The sequence below is a fragment of the Numenius arquata genome, chromosome 9 (assembly GCF_964106895.1).
Source record: "Numenius arquata chromosome 9, bNumArq3.hap1.1, whole genome shotgun sequence".
In the NCBI taxonomy this organism is placed as follows: Eukaryota; Metazoa; Chordata; class Aves; order Charadriiformes; family Scolopacidae; genus Numenius; species Numenius arquata.
In genome coordinates, this window is record NC_133584.1 from 37,004,466 (window position 1) to 37,026,833 (window position 22,368).

Below are 22,368 nucleotides of genomic sequence, written 5' to 3' on the forward strand. Positions count from 1 at the left end.
TCAATAACAGACCTTAGTTTCTCTTCCGAATCCTTTCTTTCAGCCAACGTTATCCAGGACTTGTGGTTTTAAGAATTACGTTAGGACTGAGGAACTGTACTCTGGACAAGACAGAGGTAAGGCAAAGCAGAAACTCTTCCTTTAAAGCAAACAATTATGCAAGTCATTTTACTAAGAAAGTTTCTAGTCTTTGCATAAAGGACAAAGCTCGAATCCAGACTGAGTATCAGATGGAAGTCTTTGATTTATGTATGGGTGCTACTAATACTAAATAACATATGTAATAATAGTTTCTGAAATCCAAACTGTTTTGCAAATGTATATAAGCTTTTATATTTTTCACATCTTGGACAGCAGAAAAGACAAACCGGAAACGCACCTAAATAGTTCAGCTGCTTTAACATTGAAAAAAGTTTCCCAATGCACTAGCACACATTCCAGGGGAATTTTCTTGGATTAAAAAAGTCAAAATGGACTCTATTGTTTTCTTACTTTAAGCAAAAAACCTTGTTTAACCACCACACGTTTTTGACATTCTGACCAGCAGTTACTGAGTGAATCAGGAGTTGAACTCACCAGTTTGGAAAGTGTCGGAGCCTTTGCTCCGAGCACTGAACTCCTCCCTCCATCTACAGCCCAGTGCTACACACAAAGGTTTCACTGGTACTAATCTCTGATTAGACTGAGTCAAATCAGCATAACATTTGATCAGCTTTGATCTTCTCTCCATAAAACTGTCCACTCAGCTGCCGTTAATCCAATGCCTAAAAGAGATCCACAGCTCCGAGAACCACGTTTCTGTCACCTCTCGTAGCCCTCCTTCCATTTTTGTAAGTGGACTTGTCTCAACTCGTACAATAACCTCTTGGGGAAAAGGACTGCATAGGTGTATAATTTATTCTTTTATTCAAGTTACTAATAGAATTAGTAAAGGACAATGGTAATACATGGTAATTAAAAGGACAATAAATTATAAGAACACAGAGCCTCTAGCAATTAAAGCCTTGGACTATTGAAAATCACTAGAGAAAAGAAGGAAGAGCAACTAGTCACCCATTTCTTTGCTGAAACAAGTGCTATTTTAATAGCTGCATGTGAACAGACACTATCTGCTGATAAACGATTTCAAAAGACAAAACTAGCTCAAGATCCTTATATCATTAAATGCAAAATGTTAAGTGATATTAATTACAGCTCAGTTTTACCAATAGAAGGCTCACATAATTTTCTTCGTGAAGGAATACTTCGTATAATCTTAAAATAATCATTGCCTGAGACTTCTGCTGAGTCAACATCTCAGTTTGTATCAGGACATTAGCTAGTTTTTTCTTTGCACCCAGAGTATATTTCAAACACACGGCCAATGCAAGAGAAAACAAAAGCTCAGAAGCAGCAGGTAAATCTTGGTATGAGAACAGCTTTGAGCTGAAAGGCTCTTCTGTTACATCCAACTTGGTTACTGGACCCAACTATACCTAAGCAAATAATCGTTATCATCTTCTGATTCTCGTGACAAAAACATCTGATACTTCTCAGCAGGCAGAAACAGATCTTTATCTTTCGCCCTCAACAGAAGCGTAGATAACTAACATCTTTCCCTGTTTATAAACTTGGCAGTATTTCAAAACATGAGGCTGATACTCTAAGCAAACCTTTTTCTTTTTCCTTCAGCAATGAGAACAAAACCCACTCCTTATTAAAGGTTCTGTTGTATGAAGTAATAGTGCAACTGCAGCCTAAGGACATAGCCCAGCAAAGGGCTATAGGCAGAGTAATAAGACTCTAAAACTAGTTAGAAAAAGCCTTCAGATATACACATCCTTATTCAGAACTCATGTACCTGAAACCTTCTCTACTTTTCTCAGATAACCTGTAAGTAGTATAATAAAAAGTTGTCAAGAGGTTAATTCTACCTGACAGTCTTTCCTAGCATTTATTTTACACATGGTAACTCCTAGCTAATCACCTTTATCTGTATGAAAAGAATGATTTCTTGGCAAAAGAAGAAATTGCAAGGGATTGCATGTTCAAAATCATGATTTATTGATGTATTTTTAATCATGTAGCTCCTTGCAAAGATACACTTCATAAATTATGGAACAAGTATAGTTCTCTCCGCAGCTTTCACATTTTAGTCCTTAAGTCCAGGTCAGTATTTTGAAATGAGATGTTCAAAGGTAAATTATGCAAAATGGCTTTTAAAAACTACACTAAAAAGCTTCAGTTCTTTCAGAATCCAAGATACATATATAATAAGCAGCATTACAGTGTCCGCACCACACCCCCAAGCGATATATGCAGGAGAAGCAGCGTACAGTACCTGCACCAAACCCCAGGGGACACTTCATGATTAGCAGTACACAGCACCCGAACATCTACAGCAGCCTCAAAATTTATCGTAGTACAACAAATGCTCAAGGGGTTTACAGCATCTGTGGCAAGGTTAGATGAAGGGTTGTAACGCATTACCATCGCATCCCAGCGAGCCCTGCTTGCACATAACGCACAAGCAGCACACACCAGCGTTTCACCATCGCGCTGTGACACCTCAGGCAGAGCCACGTACCCCGCAAACTCGCCCTACAGTCCAAGAGAAGAACTCACATCCCTCTCCCCTTCATGCCCACCCAATTTGAGTGGGCAGGCTCCACTCAAATTCTATCAAGACCTAACTACATTTATGACCAGCTGACATCACTGCATTGGTGGGGATGTACCTCTGCGGTTAAATGCTATACTTCACGCTTGCTTGCCCTTGACTGTTTTTTCTTAAGGGTGATGTTGACAAAATGCCGGATCTTAAAGGCAAACAAAATAAGCTTAATTTAAAGAAAACATTTATTTGAAGTTCTTTTAAGTCACACAAGTTTAACAGATATAAGACAACCTTCTCCTCTTCACATTTCAAGCCTTCACCAGAGACCACACACACTGTCCCGCGGACAGCGAGATTTCCCTGTAACAATTTCTTTGGACAAACCAGTGTCCAGGCAGATGAAGACTCACATTTTAAGCAGATTGATTTATAAAATCTGTTTAAAAAAAAAAACCTCAACAAAACAATCAGAAAACTTTGTTATCAAATTCTTGTCACAAAGTAAAAGTGTTTAATGTTCATAAGCTTGATCTCAAAATAAAATCCCAGCCATTCATAATCAAATAGAACATACTGCCCTCAAAAAATTCCCCAGGATTTTAAAACGTTCCAAATATATACACATTTATAACTTAAGTGCTCATTAGCTACAACCTTTTATTCATGCAAGAGTTGTGAGAGGAAAAGGTGTTTCTTAGAGCGGCTTTTCTGAAAATGCAGTAAAACTCTTCACTCGTGCAAAGAACAAAGGGGTGTACATTTTGTCGATGTCGAAGGTAGTAACAGCTGTCTCACCAGTGGATCTGCAAAGAGTATTGTACACGTTAAATTAGACACAAGTTGCTGCTTAAGCCCCTCAATAAATCAATCATGTTCCACGGCACAGTGTGCGCACCGAACTACAGCTGGAATGTAAGTGTCTTTCCTACTGCCTCGTTCTGAAAGCACTTGAATGTTGGTCGAATCCCACTATACAGAATACACTTCTATTTTAATGTATCAAAGAAACCACTTTCCTCTTTCATTCTTGTTATTAACTCCAAGACTTGAAACAGTGCAGAATGTCACTCAAGTCACCATTTAATATAGAAGTAAAAAATCCCCTTTTGTTTCTCTCAGAACCCAGAATTCAGAACACAGAGAGCAAAACCTTGTGTTTACAAAACTTTAAGAAGACGAAACCCAAGTATTTCTGAACATCAGTGACAGAACGCATACATTCTCCTAGCTGTGCTTTATACACCTCTTTATTCTAGTTCCAAAAGGATACCACCACATTGAGAGGTACAGCAGAACCTGAGCAGTACAGAAACTTCATGCTAAAAATAAATGTCTGAGATATTGGCACTTCGTCATAAATTAGATATGAAAATATTAGTTTTTTAAAAAGCAATTTTTCTGTTTATGGAAGTTACCTGTAGTCCCAACCACCAGTAATTTACTTCGTAGATTTGATATACTTAGAGCTCAATAGCTGAGCTAAGTCCCTGTAAAAATGCTGGATATAGAGATCAAGAAAACTGCAAGACAAGGCCTAAATCCACTAAATGCCAACATCAAACATCTGGACAGGCAACGTGTCAGTACTTTAGAGTCGTGTGCAAGAACAGTGGCCACGGCTCTTGTTTAGTTTGTGATCAGAACAGCTGGTCCATGCCTGTATTTCTCTCTGCTGGATTATATAGTTTGTAAACGCTACAGCTCTCACACGATGGGTGCAGACATTTCTACACACACATCCACAGAGGAGAAGAAATATACCTTAATGAATATGTTTTCCATACCCCTTTACTAGCGCTGCACTAAGTCATTCAACCGTGACGCAGTTCTGAAATCATTCAAACACAGTGCATAAAACCTTTAAATGGCTAAAACACTGCCGTTCTACTACTTAGGAAACTTCCCATATCATTATAAAAAGTTACTAATCTTGGGATTTCTTAAAGTAAAAGTTCATTATGATCTATCAAATCAGGACCAGCTACTGTTTTCAGGACATTTTGTTAAAGCCTCATAAGTCTCACAGTCTTTATATCTTCGGTACTTAGTACTGGACAAATTAATGTCACCTGTGTTTCTGTAGTTAAGTATCCTTTGATCTTATTCCCCATTTACTTACTTGTATGTTATGTGACAAGAATGATGTATCCAGACAAGTTTGTTGAACCTCTGGCGCCCACTGGAGCACAACTGTAGTCCTACATGAAAACTGTGATCTGTTTCTTGCACAGGAACACGGCGGAAATACCTGTATTTGTGGTAGTCAATTGGTTTCTGCACAAAGAGAAAAGAAGTTTCATGACCTACAAAGAACACATTGTGCAACTATTTCTGCTGAGGCCTAAGTAACTGTGAGGACAGACTGTTAAACTCTCATACTTAAAAGTAATTACTGGTATTCCTTGAAAATACATTAATTTAGATGTTAATTATGGAAGAAGTTTCCACAGAAAGTAAGGTAAGTGTGGAGGACATCACCCAAACTATGCAAACTCGCTGTGAAGTAGTGTAATGCTTCTAACTCTTCACAAGTTTCTCCTGACAGACACTTTGTTCATCTGAATTTTTTGTGATGTAAGTAAGTTGACCAAATGATTCAATTAACAAATACGGCTTATGTAGTTTTATTTAATGCTGTGGAACATAACTGCACACAGTCAAAAACTGGTATCAGAAAATGACCTCTTCATCCTTCCCATCTGTTTGTTAACAATGTTAACAAACTACTTAATAGCAGAACACAAGGCAATTAAGCCAAAGTGGGAGAACTCTTGCTCAAACATGAATCAGATATTTATCTGTCTTAATAAAATTATTATCACAGATTTGGGGGGAAAAATGTATGATCAACCACCATGCTTATTTATATTTTATTTTTAAATCATTTAAAACTTGAAATTAATTTTTTAATTCTCTGGTGTAATGAAAATCTTCAGGTGCCTTAAAATATTCAGTCTGAGAAAAAACTTACTAAAAAGACCCTTCCTTAAACTCTTTTTCCTCTATTCTATTTTGCTACCTACCTCTTCCTTTTTCTTCATTATTACAGCAAATACTTTGGTTTGATTGTCCGTTTCCTGGGAAAGGCGATAATGGCCAAGCAAGATTGCATCCGTTCTGGAAAGGTTAAGAGGAGGACAGTGTCAAGGACATAAAAATACTCAAAAGAATGAAGAGAATGAAAAATGAAAAGAAGACTGACTATATACTATAATCAAGGAAACTTTTTGATTTGCATTTAGTAAAGTACCAGGCTCATTGATTATATGAAATGATGAAAACATTTTGGAAGGTTGTTTTTAATTTTCCCAGGTCGGACAGTAAAGATAAGTTAGTCAGTTCTGCCTAGCCTACTGCTAAATATTTCCAGACTTCTGGTGAACAGCTCAAACCTGTTCTGAAGTCACAAATGATTTTCTATGTTTTTAAAAAGTTTCTGCAAACATCAAAAAGAAATCAAACAATAATTTAGTCATATCCCACCGAAATCTTCACTTTACTTCAAACAGCCAAGGATGCGTGAGAAAGCAGTCAATAACAAAATAGTATCTTTAAATGGATTCTAAAGCCACCAAGCTAATAGCATGTATTCTTCCATCTACCTCCTTTCAAAGTTTAAAATCACATAACCCGCAAAGGAAATCTAATTACAGTATCAGGGCCTTAAAATGAAAGGTATCTTTGCATAAAGACCTAATTTTTTTGTAGTTCTCCAAAGAGAACTATAAACATCTATAACACAACATAAATAACACTGTACTTTTAATCTTGCTTTGCTAACCCAGGATATAGAATATAAGACAAAAGTAAATACAAATTGCCAGGCAAAAGCAAGATGAAAACTGTAGAGCCAAATATTTTACTTCAATAACCTTGTATTTTTAGTCCGTAAGCGAGGAACTATGGACTGAGGATCTTCAGGAGTTGTTAGCATCATAACTTGACCATCTGGAAAGAATCTCAAATACCTGCAAAAATATAATAACACAATGCAAACCTAAAAAGCATATTCTTTTTCCGTTGGTTTGGTTTTTTTTAAACACAGGATGTTTCTCAGAAGGATAGAGACCTTAATAAGTAATAGGATTTGAAAACATATTCTTCACACATATTATAACAGAAAAAAAAGAAAACAAAAATCAAAAGCGAGTTTTGAAGATTAAAAAATCAAGTTATGAAGAGTTATGAAAATAAGTGCAGAAGTTCAGGAGTTTTGTCACCTCTAATCAAAGCAAGAAGGCTACTCTGGAATGAAAACTGAACTCAAGCAAGTTTCTCCATTCCTAGCATTGAGAAAAATGCAACAAAATCTTAATTACAGTATCAGTACAGAATGGACAATGTTGTATTGACTTTTTTTTCAGGTTCCGGGATCTGATCGATTTGTACAGTACTCAGATGCTGTGCTGTGAGACTATAGAAATAGCCACAAGATTCAATGATTTCTATTAACGGTTTCCAGCCTCAGGAGGGACAGCAGAATGGAACAATAAATGCCGGGAAATGCAAGATGAAGAACAGCAGAAACACAGGCCAAGGAAATAGACGGCAAGCTATTTACAGCAAGTTGAAAAAGCCCAGTCTCTTGATTATTGACAATTGTTTACAAATAAGTTAAAAGATAATTCTTGTACAATCACTTGTTTTCCCTTTACTAAAACAGAAATGTAAGCAGAAGCGATTTGGGGAAATAAATCTGTGGATGAGTATTACTGTTGCTACTGTTTAAGTTTTATCCATGTGAAATGGTATAACTGGGGATGAAATGTGTTTCTAGCCCATCTCTAATTATCATAATAAATCCTATTTCATAAGACCTATTCTCAAAAAATATGCATAGCTTTACACACTGTAGTAGTTCCACTGAGGAAAAGAATACTTAATGTTTGTGATACGAAGGGCTGGATTTCAAGAACTTAAGAGAGAGAAACATTTCACTCACTCATTGTACTACAGTTCTACCTGTAATATTCCACTTGGTGCCATGCTCTATAGAAACCATCAAGAGATTGTTCTCCTTGACGTATGTATTTTGTCTTGCTGATATATACACCTGCAGGAAAGGAAGATGTAAGTATATAAACAAAAATTAAGTACATAAAATATTTAAGATTAAAAAACCAATAATCTAAAGCTTTTGAGTTTATTTTTGTTACTTAAATAGATGAAAGTTTTTATTTTTGACCCTTGCACCCTTCCCTTCTCTTTACAGACATTCTACAGATTCAAAAGCCCAAACAAATTCATATTGGATCTAACACCAGTGTCACAAACATAAAACCCACGGGATTGCTTCTGTCGTGGTTCCATGCAGTAAAAAAAAATAATACCCGTTTCCAAAAGCACATCTTACCATCAAATCGAACACGAGGCCTTTCCAGAAACATTTCCCTCCAAGAGGCATATGGAACAAGTTTATTGCAGCTCCTGCCCCATATTTTCAAACAGACTTGATGCCAGATTTCAGGATCTCTAGTGAAAATGAGAAAAAAGCAAACCATGTAACTCTCCTGCAAACCTTACTTAGCTTCCATGTATAAAAGTAACACACTCCATTATTTAGTTTGGGTGCAACTGAAAGAAAGTTTCTTTAACAACAACAGCTCATAGTTTAAAATCATTGACTAATTTACTTAATCCTGGAGCACTTCAAAGCTACTTCCTCCTCCCAGTAAAATTCAGGAAGACAATGGCATTTTCAGCTAAGTACGGAAAAACAACATTGTAGCAGCCTGGCACTTCTCTGTGTGGCCATCGGAGGATGACAACCCAAGAGACTTTATTTTGGAGACCTTGCAACTCTGACTTTCGAACAAGGTAGATCAAGTTAGACTTTCAGCAACATTTTTTATTACAGTGAAGTCCTCTATCTAACATACCGTTTAGTGGTGTATTCAAAAGCTGATTAGCCCTGTGAGGAGCGTAACATGAAAATTGCCATGGGAAGAAAAAGCACAACACAGTCCTACATGTACAATTTAGCAGCACAAAGAAAAAAAAAACAAAAACCAAAAAACAACCACCTTTCCAACACAGGCATTTTTGGTCTACAGATTTATTATCCACCTCTACATGCTGTTTACGTATGTTCAAGCATAAAGCTCTTTTTAATTCCTTAGAGCAGAAAGAAGCTTAACTCTAGATTTATCTACAATACCTGGCACAAATGTAAAATCCTCGACAAACGAGAGCTAATTGCTCTAATGATCTTAGGTCCAAGTCACTCGAAACCACCCATCGGAAAATGTACATTAGCACTTCCATAGGCAACACTGCCAAGAGAAAAGAAATCCTTGTTAGATGATAACCTGTAAATCAAAAGCTTACAACCTTACTCCAGGTTTGACCGCTACTGAAGTTCTGACTTTCCATACAGAATCCTACTTTTTCACATTGTAGTCAGCTGCCAGGAAACAAACAAACAAACAAAATCTTTAATTTTAAAAGTCACTATATTTTAGAAAAAAGTCACATAGAGGAAGAACAAAAATCGTGTTGAAAATGCATTAGGATAAAAGTGCATAACAGGATAAAACATAGTTTTAGACTGCAAATATCCACAACTGTAAGGTGTTATACCAAAAATTCCACATATACATTGCACACCCACAATGCCTGCAAAGCAGTATTTTCTTCAAACTGACCTAGAGTGTAACATTACCTTTGCGTGACAAGCTACAGAAGCTCAGGTGAGGTTCAGTATTGGATAGGAGGTCCTAAGAACAACCTATCCACTACGAAACTGGTATGATATCACTGTATTTTGTGGTACAGGTGCAGTGATTGAAAATGGTATCACACAGCACTGTTGTGTTAAACGACTTTTTCTGATGTAATACAAGATAAAGACAGAATCCTCATCAAAGCTCCGCAGGATCATGTAATAATTTTCCTAGCATTAAAAATTCAGTGAGAAGGCCTTGGGAAATTAAGCCAAAACTCTTTCTAATAACTTTCTGCCTCCCTAAGTTTTCTCTGTTGTTTTAGTTGTGTATAATCTTGTTTACTAATCTTATAGCATCAAGAATTACACTTCATTTATTTTCAACTACTGCTGCTTTCCAGAGCCTATGGCTTGAACTGTATCACCACATGCACATAAGACTTGATGATTTTAGTTAGTAAAACTGTTCTGGGTTCAAAAGGAAAAAATAGCCGAGTGGCACAAAGGTACATTAAACAGTAACTAGCTGTAAATGCCATGGTAGAGATCGCAATTTAACAGAATTCTGATTTTTAGTAAAAAAGCTGTGTTACTGCACTCACACAAATCCAGTGAGACTGTTTTTGCTACAAAATTTGATGAAACTTAAGTTTCACATTTCAGAATAATAACATGATAAAAAGTACATATATGTCATTGGGCACCAGTTTCTGTATTCATTTAACACACATCTCGTTTCATGAATCTGACTTAATTCAATGTTTTATTATTGAGAAGTCATAAATTTGTTATATTGTCTGTATTTCCAACCATTAAATTAAATATAAACAAAACTTGTGCAGATGCGTTTATTGCTACAAGGTACAAAACAGTCTCTGGCAATTTAGGAGTGCTTTGGTATGTGAACTCTTAGTGTCTTAGAGAATGGGAGATACAAAGCCTTAGAAGTCTGCTACTTGTGCTAACAGGTATACATCTTCCATTCTGACAGCCACCAGTCAGCCAAAGCCTTCGATTATCTGTCTTATCATCCATGTTTCTAAGTTTCTAGTAAACTAGGGGCTGTTAAAACACTTTGCTTCAGATACCGGGCACACCTTGTAGGACAAACATTACAGTATTTCCGGTGAAGAATGCCACCTTGGTCCCAACCCTTACTTGGGTAAAAGGAAAAAAAAACCACTACTATGATAAATTGCTCCTATACTAGGGAGGGGAAGTAAATACATCCAGTATGTCAGTTACAGTCCAGAGGTCTGATCCTGTCCTGTACTAAGGTTTAACTAGTATTCTAAGATTATGAATGTCAATCAAATGTAAAATATAAATACAGGAAACCAATTCAGCCAAATCCATTGCCTCACATTGTTTCCGTTTTCCTTGGGCTGCTGAGGTCTGCCACTATCGTACTGCTGTGATAACGAAGAGGGATCCCTTCCAGCCTACTAACTTCTGAAGCAGACATCGGGATTTTCAGAGTTTTCACTCTGCTATAAAAGAGTCAGTAAACAAGATCCTGTAACACAGGACTGGCAGGAAGGCAGAAAATAAAACTGGAAAGAGATTTAAGATCGCTGCTCAAAAGAGACGTCTCCTGAGATGACTTTATAGTAACGCCTACAACATCTTGACTTTACTGGCAAAAAATGAAAAGATGCTTTCCCAAGTGTACAACGCCACAGTTGTTAAAATGAAATAAAAAAAAAAAATCCTGTTTTCTTTATGTTTTGATTCGAACAGCTTGCTGCATTTGCTTTATTTTCCTTCCTTGAGCAGAACAGAGATCAGGCCAAGATTTCCAAGAGCAACTGACAATTTGGGGTGCAAAACACACATGCTTTAGAGGCATCTGATTCTTTTAAGAGAGTTCATAGATTATATACACTCTCTACAATTTAGATCTCATAAGGAAGTCTCAGGATGACTATCCTAGAACTGAAGCACTGAAAATTATTAACCTTCAAAAGCCTTTCTAGCTATGTCACATAGTCTTGCTGAACCTGAAAACATATTTGTTGTAAAAATCTGATACAGAATCAGACAAAAACAGGAAATGCAAAGATGCATATTCTTCACAGAAAAAGTGTCTCTTATTCACACTTAAGAATTGTTATAAAAATTTGTAAACAAAAAAAAAACCACCACATTTCACTTTTTCAAACATTAACCGGAAGGAAAATTGGGATACACTTACTTCAGCAAGTCAGTTTCTAGAAGTTGCTGCTTTTAACTATGACTCTGATCCTGAAAAATTTTACTTAGTAGTAGTACTACATGCAAAAGCTTGTGTGATAAAGGCAAAATCACATATGAGAAAAAGATCCGTTTGGCTCATTGATGATCTTTTTTCCATTAATCTAACTATAAAAGTAAATAAAAAGATACTGTGTACATTTCTTTAAAGGTGGCTTTAGAATGACGTAGACAAATGTTTTAATAAAGTCAGAGTAAAAAATCTCTACATAGTGTGCCTCTGAACTCTTACAGTGTATCTTATCTCATACCTGAGATATGGGTCTGGCTGACATCAACCTCAGGCTGACAAAGTTTGACTGAAGATTCCTGAAGAGCTAACTGCTGCTGGAATTCCGACAGGAGATCAGCCATTTGGTCATCCTCTTTGTTATCCTCAACACTGGAAAAGGGGGAATGCCAATACTGTGATACTGGACAAAACATACCAACGGATGTTCGTATCTTGGCATCAATCTGCTGTCCTACCCTCATTCAATATAGTTGTTTCCAGTATGTTTTTAAGCAGTGAATTTGGAAGCTCTGTGTCATAAGCTTGTCTTCACTACGCTATCTGAGCTACAACAGAAGTTTTGGCTCTAACCTGAATCCTGTCCTCAAGTCTTGGCCTCAACTTAGGTCAGCCTTAAGGCACTACACATTTGGTGCGCTGAGGCTAGCAGTGTTCAAGTGCTTGCCACAATGAAAGTCTAGACTACTTGGATTACAATCTATGAGCTTCCAAATGTATTGCTCTACTTATTGGAAATGTTCCCATACGGCTGCGTTAGTCAGCACAAGAAGAGTAGTATACTCCCATCCTTAACTACGATGCTTATTCCATGGTACAAAGCTTTTACTAATCGGTATTTTTGCCATCTACGGTTTTCTAGATGATCCTAAACATCTAACTCATAAATCTGAAGATCAGAAGTCAAAAGTAATAAAGTGACTGATGCTTTCTTCCTTTCTTCTTTTTTTAAGTAACAACATAACTATGTGTAATCCTTCCACTTGAGTTTAACCAGCTCCAAACAAGCCTGTGACCTTCTTTGAACTACAGTATAGAAAGTCCTCCTTGGACTAATGTACCTGTAAACTTTCTATGAAGCAGTCTATTCAAATGAAAGCAGACATCTAAGTTTTCCAAATGTTAGAGACCTACGACTGCATGTCACAGTAGAGCATTCACACGCTCTAGAAATAAAACTTCAGATTTCAGTACTCTTATGCATTTAATTAGTATATTTTCATACTTACCACCTCTTTCCAACTCCATCACCGTCTGGGGACCGCGTATAGGTGATCTTAAACTCTATGTCAGGTACAAGCTGCATGGCTAGACGGTAAAACTTGATGGCTGAAAATAAAGGTTTAATGTTTAAATATGTCTGATGCCTATACAAGCTTATCAAAGCAAAGACTTTTCTTCTCAAGAGAGATGGCTTCAGCTAAAACAGGAGGAAAATGCGTTTTCCTAGTAAATCTTATTTAATCTAAACTGATTACGTTTAAATTCAATGAGAGGCACAGTAACCACTGATTTTCTAATACAAAAACTTCATGTTCTCTTTCAGAATAAAGAGCTCTCTCAGACAAAGATTTACTTTAACCACTACTAATTCAGTTATGGAGTACAATATTTTACATCAAAACATTAAAAAGTCCTGACTTCATTTGTTGCCCAGCACTCACAAAGCTTTCTCAACAAGCCAAAGATTTTAGGCATTATACTCATAAGTAACCATGAGGAATGTAACAAGAGAATTTGAAAAAAGATGCAGGTACCTGGTATAGCACAGACAGTCATTCAGACATACGTAATATTAAAAAGGTGGAAAAGGTCAACAAAATATTGTTGTACTTTTAAAACATCAACAATAGACACCAACCAAGTAAATTTTACTGTTGGCAAACCCCTGGAAACTACAGAAGGCACAGAAGCAAGCCACTATAAAACTGAGGGTGAGGAACCCGACTGGAGGAAAGCAACCTTTTCAAAAAGCTCTGCAGCAAGCACAAGACTACGGGGCATGAAGGAAAAACTAACAGATGGGGCTTCTTCTAGTGCAGAGTGAAAGCACTTCTGTCTTTTATACTCTGAAGATGCTACAAACACTGAATAGAGAAACAGGCCCAAGAATATCACCCTGTGGCGAGGAATGGTTATTTAAGCTGCAGAATGTCTTTCTTCTGACTTAACTCTGCAGATCCTTCTTAATTTATGTGGATTCATTGTATGTACATTCAGCCTGTTCTAATGCCTTTATTAAGATCATATATGTATTTATACGTCTCTCTGCATTCTCACATGGTGACACCAAGGCCAGAGGGCAACTCTCCTTCAGTTTGAACCCTTAAAAACAAAAAAAAACCCACAATAAAATATCAGTGAGTTTGAAGGTCAGAATTTGATGCTTTTAATGAGCCTGAGAAGCCTGAGTGTGGGACAAGTAAGTGTTCCGATTTTCTTGAGTTCATGTCAGGGACAGTGACTGTCAAGTAGTATCCTTTGGCTGGTGAGGATGAAGAGTATCAGCAGCCAGCTAAACAGAGATCAGTCTCAACTTTAGCATTTCATCTTGCAGCAAGGCCTGTACTGTACTTAAACAGGAGCACGCTACTGCACATAACTGTCTCACAAACGTCAGGTATCAGCAGATTTCAGAAGCAGACCGAAATGTCACTTGGATTCTGGTGACCTGAGCCAGGTCATCAGATAAAATTGTGGTCTGAAAACAGATGTCCCAACATGTGCTCAGTAATATATCTGTGTCCAGTGTAGGACCATGTCTCTAAGGTCTCATACGGATGTATGTGCAGAAACAGTTTTGGTTTGTTTCTTTAAGTGTCAAATCAAATTAAACTGAGAAAGAATGTGTTCATACTCATGCGATCCAGAAGCCTGAAACACCCTTGTGAATGCAACTCTGTTAGATGTTACTACTTCTCTACTGCTATGTTTAACATAGAAGGAGGACACTCAAGCAGATGAAGCTATAGCTTTCATTTTATATACACAAAGCTTAAACAGATGGCTTTCCTCGCATTTTTTTTATTTACTTGTAAACTGTTGGCATGAAAGAACCTTCACAATCTACCGCACAATTTCCTAAATGGTAGATTACATATCAGATTTAGTTCTGATGTCTTTTTTTACTGCACATTTAATTCTCTACCCAACACACAAAATACCTTAGCCTAAAGTAATTTTGCCCCATAAAAACATGTAATAAATTAGAAACTGAACCAAATAATTTTATTACCTACTGGGGATTCATATTTCTTTCAGTTTGTTTGAGATCTGGAGCAACAGCCAGAAATCCCTTGTAAGGGAAGGAAAACTCCCATGGTGGAAATGGAAATTTTGTATTCAACGGGTGGCTGAGTTCAGGAGCTTCCAGAGTGCTCTCAGTTTTGCATATCCTGCCATATTTTGCACCTGCACTTTAAGCAAGGTGGCCAAAACCTCTAGTGGATGAGCCAGATGGCACATACGTTCTGGGTGCCTTTTTTTTAATGCAAGAAACAGAAAACTTGGTGTAATAATTGAGTCATCAGCTATTACCTGGTATCTCCACTACTGACCTGCAGGACTTGAAGTAAGGATGGGCTTCTTACTCTATATATTCTGAAAGCTAAATATGAGGATGAAAACTGAACTTCCATTTTTGCTAGTCCTGCTAGCAAGAGGGCAAGCAAGCTAAGCATCTTAATTATTTATGGCACACCTCATACCATGAGACTGCCAGATTGAAACATTCACTTCAGGAGTTCTTAAAGAAGCTATCTTAGCATGCCGTATAAACTAAAAAAAACCAAACAAACAAGCAACCCAAAACAAACAAACAACAAACTAAACCCAAAACCAAACAACAAACCATTCTATGGGTTAAGCAGTTCTGTTCAAAGTGGAATGAAGAAAACTTTAAGCACAGGAAATATGGTATATTGCCTTGCTTAATTACTGTTACGAAAGTCACATAAAGCAGCATGCTATATGAAGAAACAATCCAGGCTTCATTGAATTGCTAGATTTCAAAATACTGTCGTTTTGTCTGAAAGCAAGGAATTCTTTCCTTGATCTCACTTTAGCTTCATCTCAACCTTAGAACTGTGACATGCTGGTTCCTTTTATAGCAAGTTTGTTTGCTTATGCAAATAATTCAACTCTCAAGCTACTATTAGGCTGCAGTTTAAGTTCACTGGCATCATGCAGTCTTGCACATAAATCAGAGTGTTAGATTCCTGTGCAATAAGGGTGTTCATTGTAGACTTCTTTATTACCTTCATAAAGGGCCCCATTTTGTTCTTCTTCCACGGCCTTCAGGAAAAGCTCTTTTGCCTGCACAATAAATTACACAGATACCTCTTAAATTCCTCTCAAATACAACTGCGTTGTCATTTCACTTAGAATTGTTTTTCATCTTACCTACTGTACCTTATGAAGGAGATGAATAAAATAGTTCCATAATTAGAATGAGAAGACATATTCATGTGCTACAAGCCATAACTTAAATTCCCAATTAAAAAACTATCCATGTTCCTGCTGCTTGCCCCTTACCTACAGTCTTTCAGAAAGCAGACTGGGGAGGTCCCAAAATAAAGCCAAGAATAAAAAATAGAAAAATCAGTGCAGGATTATGGAAAGACATTAGTATGGAGAAAACAGGTTAATCACCTCTGTTGTTTCTCTAGATTTAATTCAGCATTAGCTTTTAGGATAGTTATACTGCAATACTAACACACAAAAAAAAACCCAAAATTATACATCTATTTTTTGTACCTTTTCTTCTTTTGCTATCTCCTGTTTCACTCTGGCATCTACAGACTTCACTCCAGGTCCTCTTGAAGATGCTCGGCATGGCAGAGGTTCCAACCCACTAGAACTCATACCTGGGGCAAGCTCAAACATCCACTGAGCTCTGAACATCTGGAGCTCTGCCTAAAAAAATCCAATTAAGTCTGATTTGGTATCACATATTCAGACAATCTTCTGAGGACAAATTATAAAGTACAAGCACAACAAAGAATTTCAAAATGACACATTACATTTCCAAGTCTTAAATGGTTTCAGTGAGTTTAGACACAGAGTTAGCAACTGGTTTATAGTATTTTTATTTTTTTTTTAATGCAGAAGTACTTGTACAATTTCATTCAATAATGTAAGTGCTTTAATCTGGGCTGTTCAGGTCAGAAGAAAAAAATGACGTTTCAAGAAGTGTTTGTTAGTACTGTGACTATGACCTAAGACTCCATAGAAAAGTATTCTTTCTAGACATAGTGTTTGTTCTTGTTTACGCAGAGTTATCTTAAGCAAGTCAATTAGCTCTTGAAATTAAAATTTAGAAAACCTAATTTTTTGTACACAAGCATACTAAGCTTGATGACAATCAAGGCTGCCATTTATATAACATATAAATAAAACCTTGCACTCCTTTTTCTTTTAAAATGAAAGGACTATACTCTGTGAAACAAGACAAGTTGTAATTCTTGCCATGCATTTTTTTTAGCATCTTTGAAGTTACACTTTACATGTCTCTTGCAATCATCATGACTTCTGGGGAGCAACTACACCAAAATCTAGTATCATAAGAGAACACACTTTTCTATCAGACTGCTTTTATCAACTTTCTGCTCCAGAAGAGAGTGACAACTTAAACTGGAATTTGATCCACACAGAAACAGCTGTCCAATTTCTACAGTTCTTCAAATTCCAAATCTGCCACAAACTTTCTTTTCAACTACACTGACAACTGAAGACTGAACTTAACATTTGGGACACCATGCATAATTTATCTATTTCACTTTTGGAGGGGCAGACAGATTAAGCATTTGTCAGATCAACAAACATGTGGTAACTAAATGAGCATAAGTAATGCAGCTTAAATCACAGCAGTACTACGTTTGTAAAGAAAAAACTAGTATGAGAGACATACCTGAAGATTTGCTTCACCGGATCTTTCATTGTCATCGGTTCTCACCAAATCAGAGTGACAATCTTCTTCACCTTCTGCCTAGTAGAGACCAGTCAGACGCGATTATAGAGTCTGCGTAAGTCCCTACAGCACATTCACAATGCACAACTGTCGTGGACACTGATTAAAAAAAAATAAACATACTCTTTTCCCCATCCTACCCACCGACCCACAGATCAATCTTTTGATGATAAAAATTAATCTTAAAATTACTGGTATTGTTTGCACTTCCCTATTAACCCATCAAAGTTGGGTTTTGCATTTCAGTCACATCAACCCAACACAGATTAGTTCTGTATCACTTGAAGGCTTACATGCATCAGTACGCTCCCATAATACCTGAACAAATACACTTAGTGTCTAAGTCAAAGCATAAACCAAAGCTTCAGTATTAAACAGTAGCATGCTTCATACAAGAAATGAAAAGGTAATCACTATCTTCTCATTATAAAGATAGCCAGTAGTTTTCATTTGTTTAATATTTACAAAAGCACAAGAAGACTAGTGCTTTGAGTAACAATAGATACTTTATGAAAATTATGGGACAGTATGGGCAATCTCAAAAACTACATGTGAAACTAAACAAGAAATGTATTGTAAAAAAAAATAAAAGGTTAGCATGAGAGCTTGACAGCTGGTTTTATTTACAGTACTGCTGTGAGACAGGTTAAACAAATAAGACCTTAAATAAGACCTTTAAGTAAACTTAACAGGGCTCTACATAGGAGCTAAACAGCTTAAGAGCAAAACTTAAAAAGATGCAAATAAATTCTCATTGTGAAATATACTGAGATTTATGGAATCTATACTAAAACAAAGGAAAACTAATTCTGAACGTCAGTGACAAGCCACTACAATGACAACAGCAGCAAAATGCCAGTAAGGAAAAAAACCCAAAGACTAAGACGTTTAAAGCTCTTCCTGCAGCTGAAGCACCCCAGTTTTTCTACCATTCTGTGCTGAAATTCACATCTGTTTGGCAAGTACCTAATGCAAAATGAGATTATAAGGCGGCAAACCTGGCATTAAGATGACCACAACTACTTACAGAAGTTGTATTTCCCACTCCTTCCTATTGTAGACAGCACTCAAAAGACTTCAAGTGACATTCTATCAGTGAAATTCTTCTGAGTTCTCGTAAAGAAATCTCTACCTCCTGCACAACTGAAGTGCAGAAATCAAAGTGTTCTTGTAGTCAGAAAATTTATAAAATTTTTATAGCATCTGGAAGTTCAGGATCAAACTACAGAATACTGGCAAACCTGATGTGAAGGCAACGCTTAATCTCCTTGTCTTGGTGAAAAGCACCTCCCTGGAGTTCAGGTGTAGCAGTTGTCTCTGGTTTCCCCAAAGACCACAAACTCACTGGCTCGTCACCTGTAAACGTGTTTTCACCGATATCTCAGTCAATTCATCTTTTACAGTTGATACTGCAGACAGTGTCAGTTGGTTAAAGTAAACAGATATTGCACTTGTTTCTACACTCTGATTTTAAGGCTGCACATCTTGAATTTCTCAGTGGAGAAAACAGGTACGCCAGAACGCTCCATAGCACCAGCAGCGTTAAATCTGTGCAAGAAGTAAACAACTTAGAAATTTCACGGTTTTTTATTCCAGAATTTGACTGCAGGCAGTCAATGTCCTATGAGGTACAGCAGTCCTATCAGTTTATTTTAGCATCCAGGCATTACGTCTACCGTGGCCAAAGAGAGAGAACCTAGGAATGAGCTAGCACTGAAATGGATGTGTTTTAAGTGCGTTATTCTGGCCCTGGGCCGACACAAATAAGGCCCACTTCTGCGCAGAGTGCAAGGCTTCTGGTTTGCAGCTGAATTATGCCCAGTCAGCTCTCAGTCTGGGCAGAAAAAGCCTGGTTTTATCTGCCAAATGCAGAGACTAGTAAAGTTATTTATAAACTGAATCAACACACACTATCTTCCTGCGCATAAAGGCACGCCCATTAAAACCTCTAACTCATGAAATCCATAAATAAACTTATTTAAGAGTTAAAGTTATTTACAAAGTTATGAAGCTGGCTGAAGTTTATCTCATGTTCAAAAACTTTTTGTTTCAGTAACCTGTTCAAGAGTCTTGATTTTCCTTCCCTCATCTCTGTTCAACTGCTCTGCTTCCTCATTTCTGAGTCACAGTCAGCCACGGTTCTGGACCAAATGCTTCCAAAATGTCACTGAATGTTCTTTAAGTTCTTTAAAACTTAAATGTGCTTTCAATCCAAACAAAAAATATACCATACTATGAAGACCTAGTCCACAGCCTAAAAGCCGTCCAAAAACATCGTGAGGTTGATTACGACCAAAATTTTGACTTTCATCATTACCTCCTCTATACAGAGTGTATGTATGCTCTGAAGTCTCTCATATCAAAGGTTTGTCTTCTGGCAGCAGTGGCAGCTTAAATGACCATCCCTCTAAATTTACCAGTAAAGTAATTCATTAACATCGCTACTGCATGGCTAACTGGAGTGGAAAATTGATCTCTATTAACAATCTTCCTGCTATCTCTTTCATCTGCTGAAACCCTATGGTTTTCCTAGAGCAAACAAGTAAAACACGGGTATCGCTGAAGTGAGGATCTTCACTAGCAGACAGCTCGTGAGATCACACCCAAAGCAGGTTGTAACTTGTAAAAATTGCATCCTTGTCCCCACTCTGACAACACTTAAACCGTAGTCATAGTTTCTGAACTTCACAGAATATTATACTGTAACCACTCCTTAGCGGATAAATCTAGTCTGTTAATCTTTACGCTGTTGGCCTTCCTGCCAACAAGTCAGCTAGCACACGGAACAGTGACTTTATCCTGCTTGAAAGTGAGACACCCTCAGTGTGTTACGATCAGCTCAAACGATTTTCCGTGAGAAAAACAGTCGCCAGTCAAGCCACCAAAAGGTCAACACGTCACAAGTAAACACCGGAATTAGGCTGCGACCTGTAAAAAGAAGTCAGCTGAGTCGCTTTGATTCTGATTTGTTTGAAAAGCTTTAGAAATCATTTGCCAAATGCAAAACTAGTTTATTTGCACAGCTTAGTTCTAACTGTTTTGCAATCAATTAATTGCATGCTGATTTCCTCAGAGCGCAACAATCACTTACTAAACTGTCTGTAGTGGCAAGTCCTTTAACAGTTCAGATCTTTGTTTCAGCAAAATAAAGCCAGGATCAGGAACAGTTCAGAGGTGACTGTCACCACTTGAACAGGGTTAGGTGTGAACTGTACAGAACTGGAGGATCAGCAAGCACAACACAGCCAGCAGTGACCGACAGCTAACATCCTTCTCGGTTTTGTAAGACAAGAAGGAAGTTGCTCCGTTTTTCTGTCGGTGTGGCAGAAGCAACAGCGTTCAAAAATAAAGAGTTTTAATCACGGTGGTAAGGAGTTTTAAGAAGTCCTGAATGATATAAATGGTTTAACGTTGAATGATCAAGTTCTCATCACAGACACCTGGATCCATACTGGGGTGCAGTCAGGAAAACAATATTCAACCAAACAGTATTTCTGGTATGGGCAATGACAAACTCAAGTAAGTAGAGTGCCTGGCCCAGGGAGTCCTTCACATTTCCAGGTGACTTTATGCCACCCGGTTTTTGAGGGAAGGAAGAGAAAGGTGGCGGGGGGGGGGGGAGGGGCAGGCTCCTCTGTAAGGACAGCGTGACTCGTTGAGGTGTTTCTGCGGATGGCCAGACCCGTCCTCAATCAAGCAGCCCCCGCTCATCAGCCCCAGACCCCCTGCGGAAGGCGGCCCTGCCACCCGGCCTGGGATGGCGGCCAGGATCGCGGCACCCCTCCCAGAGGCCTCAGCCGGTGCCCAGCGGCGGGCAGGCGGCCAGGGTAGGGCCCGAGGGCCGCTCCTCCCGCCCCCGGCCACACACCCCTTCCCGCCGCCACCGCCCCCCCCAGTCCCCACCGGGGGCGGCGGGGCGGGGCGGGGCCGGGCCGCCCACCCCCCGCACCTGCCGCGGCGGCCGGGCCCCCACCCCCCCCCTCCCCGCTGCCGCCTCCCCGGGCCGCAGTGCAGCGGGGAGGGGGGCCCGGTGCCGCTCACCATGCTGCCAACGCTCGGGCGGCGCTGTCCCGTCCCGGGGGGTCTCTGCCCCCCCCCCCGCCTCGCTCGGTCCGTGTGTGTCCTCCTCCCCGCGGGGGGGAAAATTAGCAGAGTTCTCGGTCGGAGAAGCGCACCACGCAGCGGGAGTAACTGCGGGCCCTGCGTACGGCAGCCATCTTCCCGGCGAGTGAGGGGCCGGCGGCCCGGGAGCAGCGGAGAGACGCGACCAGACAAACCCGCAAGGTCAGAGCGCCGCCTGACGCGCGGGCCGCTCTCAGCCGCGGGCGCCGCCGCCGCCCGGACTACCCATCCCAGCGCCCACCGCGGCCCCGCAGCTGCTTGCCCGCCGGCAGCGCCGCGCCGCGCTACCTGCTGGGAAATGTAGTCCGTCGGCGACACCCGCCATGGGCTGCGGCGCCGTCCCGGGCCGGTCCCACCCGGCGGCGGAGGAGAGGCTGCCGGGAACTGTAGTCCCCCTTGCGGCCATCCCGGCAGGCGGCGGGATCGCTACCTCGCCCGGCTTCTCTTGAGGCCCGGCCCGGCGCTCCGGTGCGGGAGCCGAGAGAAGGCGGCGATGTCCGGGCCCTCCGGTCGGCCTCCCGCCCCCTCAGCGCGGCCCCTCAGCCCGGTGTCGGCAGGAGCGGGAGCTGCCATTCCCGTGGTCAGACCACGGCCTTGTCACAGACAAATTAAGCACCGGGTAATAAAGGAGCGGTTAGCACTGGGGCTGTATAGATAATGCTGCTGCTGAGGTGACGTGAATTTCACGGTCCCCTGCCCTTTGCCCATCCAGTTCAGCGAACAGGTGTTGAATGCTCGCTGTACGCCTCACTGGG

At 39.4% G+C, this 22,368-nt stretch overlaps 1 protein-coding gene across 2 annotated transcripts; it reads right to left on the reverse strand.

Moving 5' to 3' along the window:
• Positions 1-2,014: 2,014 nt before the first annotated feature.
• Positions 2,015-21,830, reverse strand: FBXO9 (F-box protein 9). 2 transcript variants are annotated; one of them, XM_074153166.1, is made up of 14 exons: positions 21,533-21,783; positions 18,733-18,847; positions 17,432-17,509; positions 16,279-16,437; positions 15,780-15,837; positions 12,753-12,852; positions 11,765-11,895; positions 8,754-8,868; positions 7,950-8,068; positions 7,559-7,649; positions 6,469-6,564; positions 5,620-5,713; positions 4,716-4,870; positions 2,015-3,399 (listed from the first exon to the last, which is right to left on the reverse strand). In XM_074153166.1, the coding sequence occupies exons 4-14, from the start codon at positions 16,423-16,425 to the stop codon at positions 3,291-3,293; spliced, it is 1,215 nt and encodes a 404-aa protein (XP_074009267.1). In that variant the 5' UTR covers positions 16,426-16,437; positions 17,432-17,509; positions 18,733-18,847; positions 21,533-21,783; the 3' UTR covers positions 2,015-3,290. The 2 variants fall into 2 exon arrangements, with proteins under 2 accessions (XP_074009267.1, XP_074009266.1); XM_074153165.1 differs by lacking the exon at positions 18,733-18,847 and having other exon boundaries at positions 21,533-21,830.
• Between the last annotated feature and the right edge of the window lie 538 nt (positions 21,831-22,368).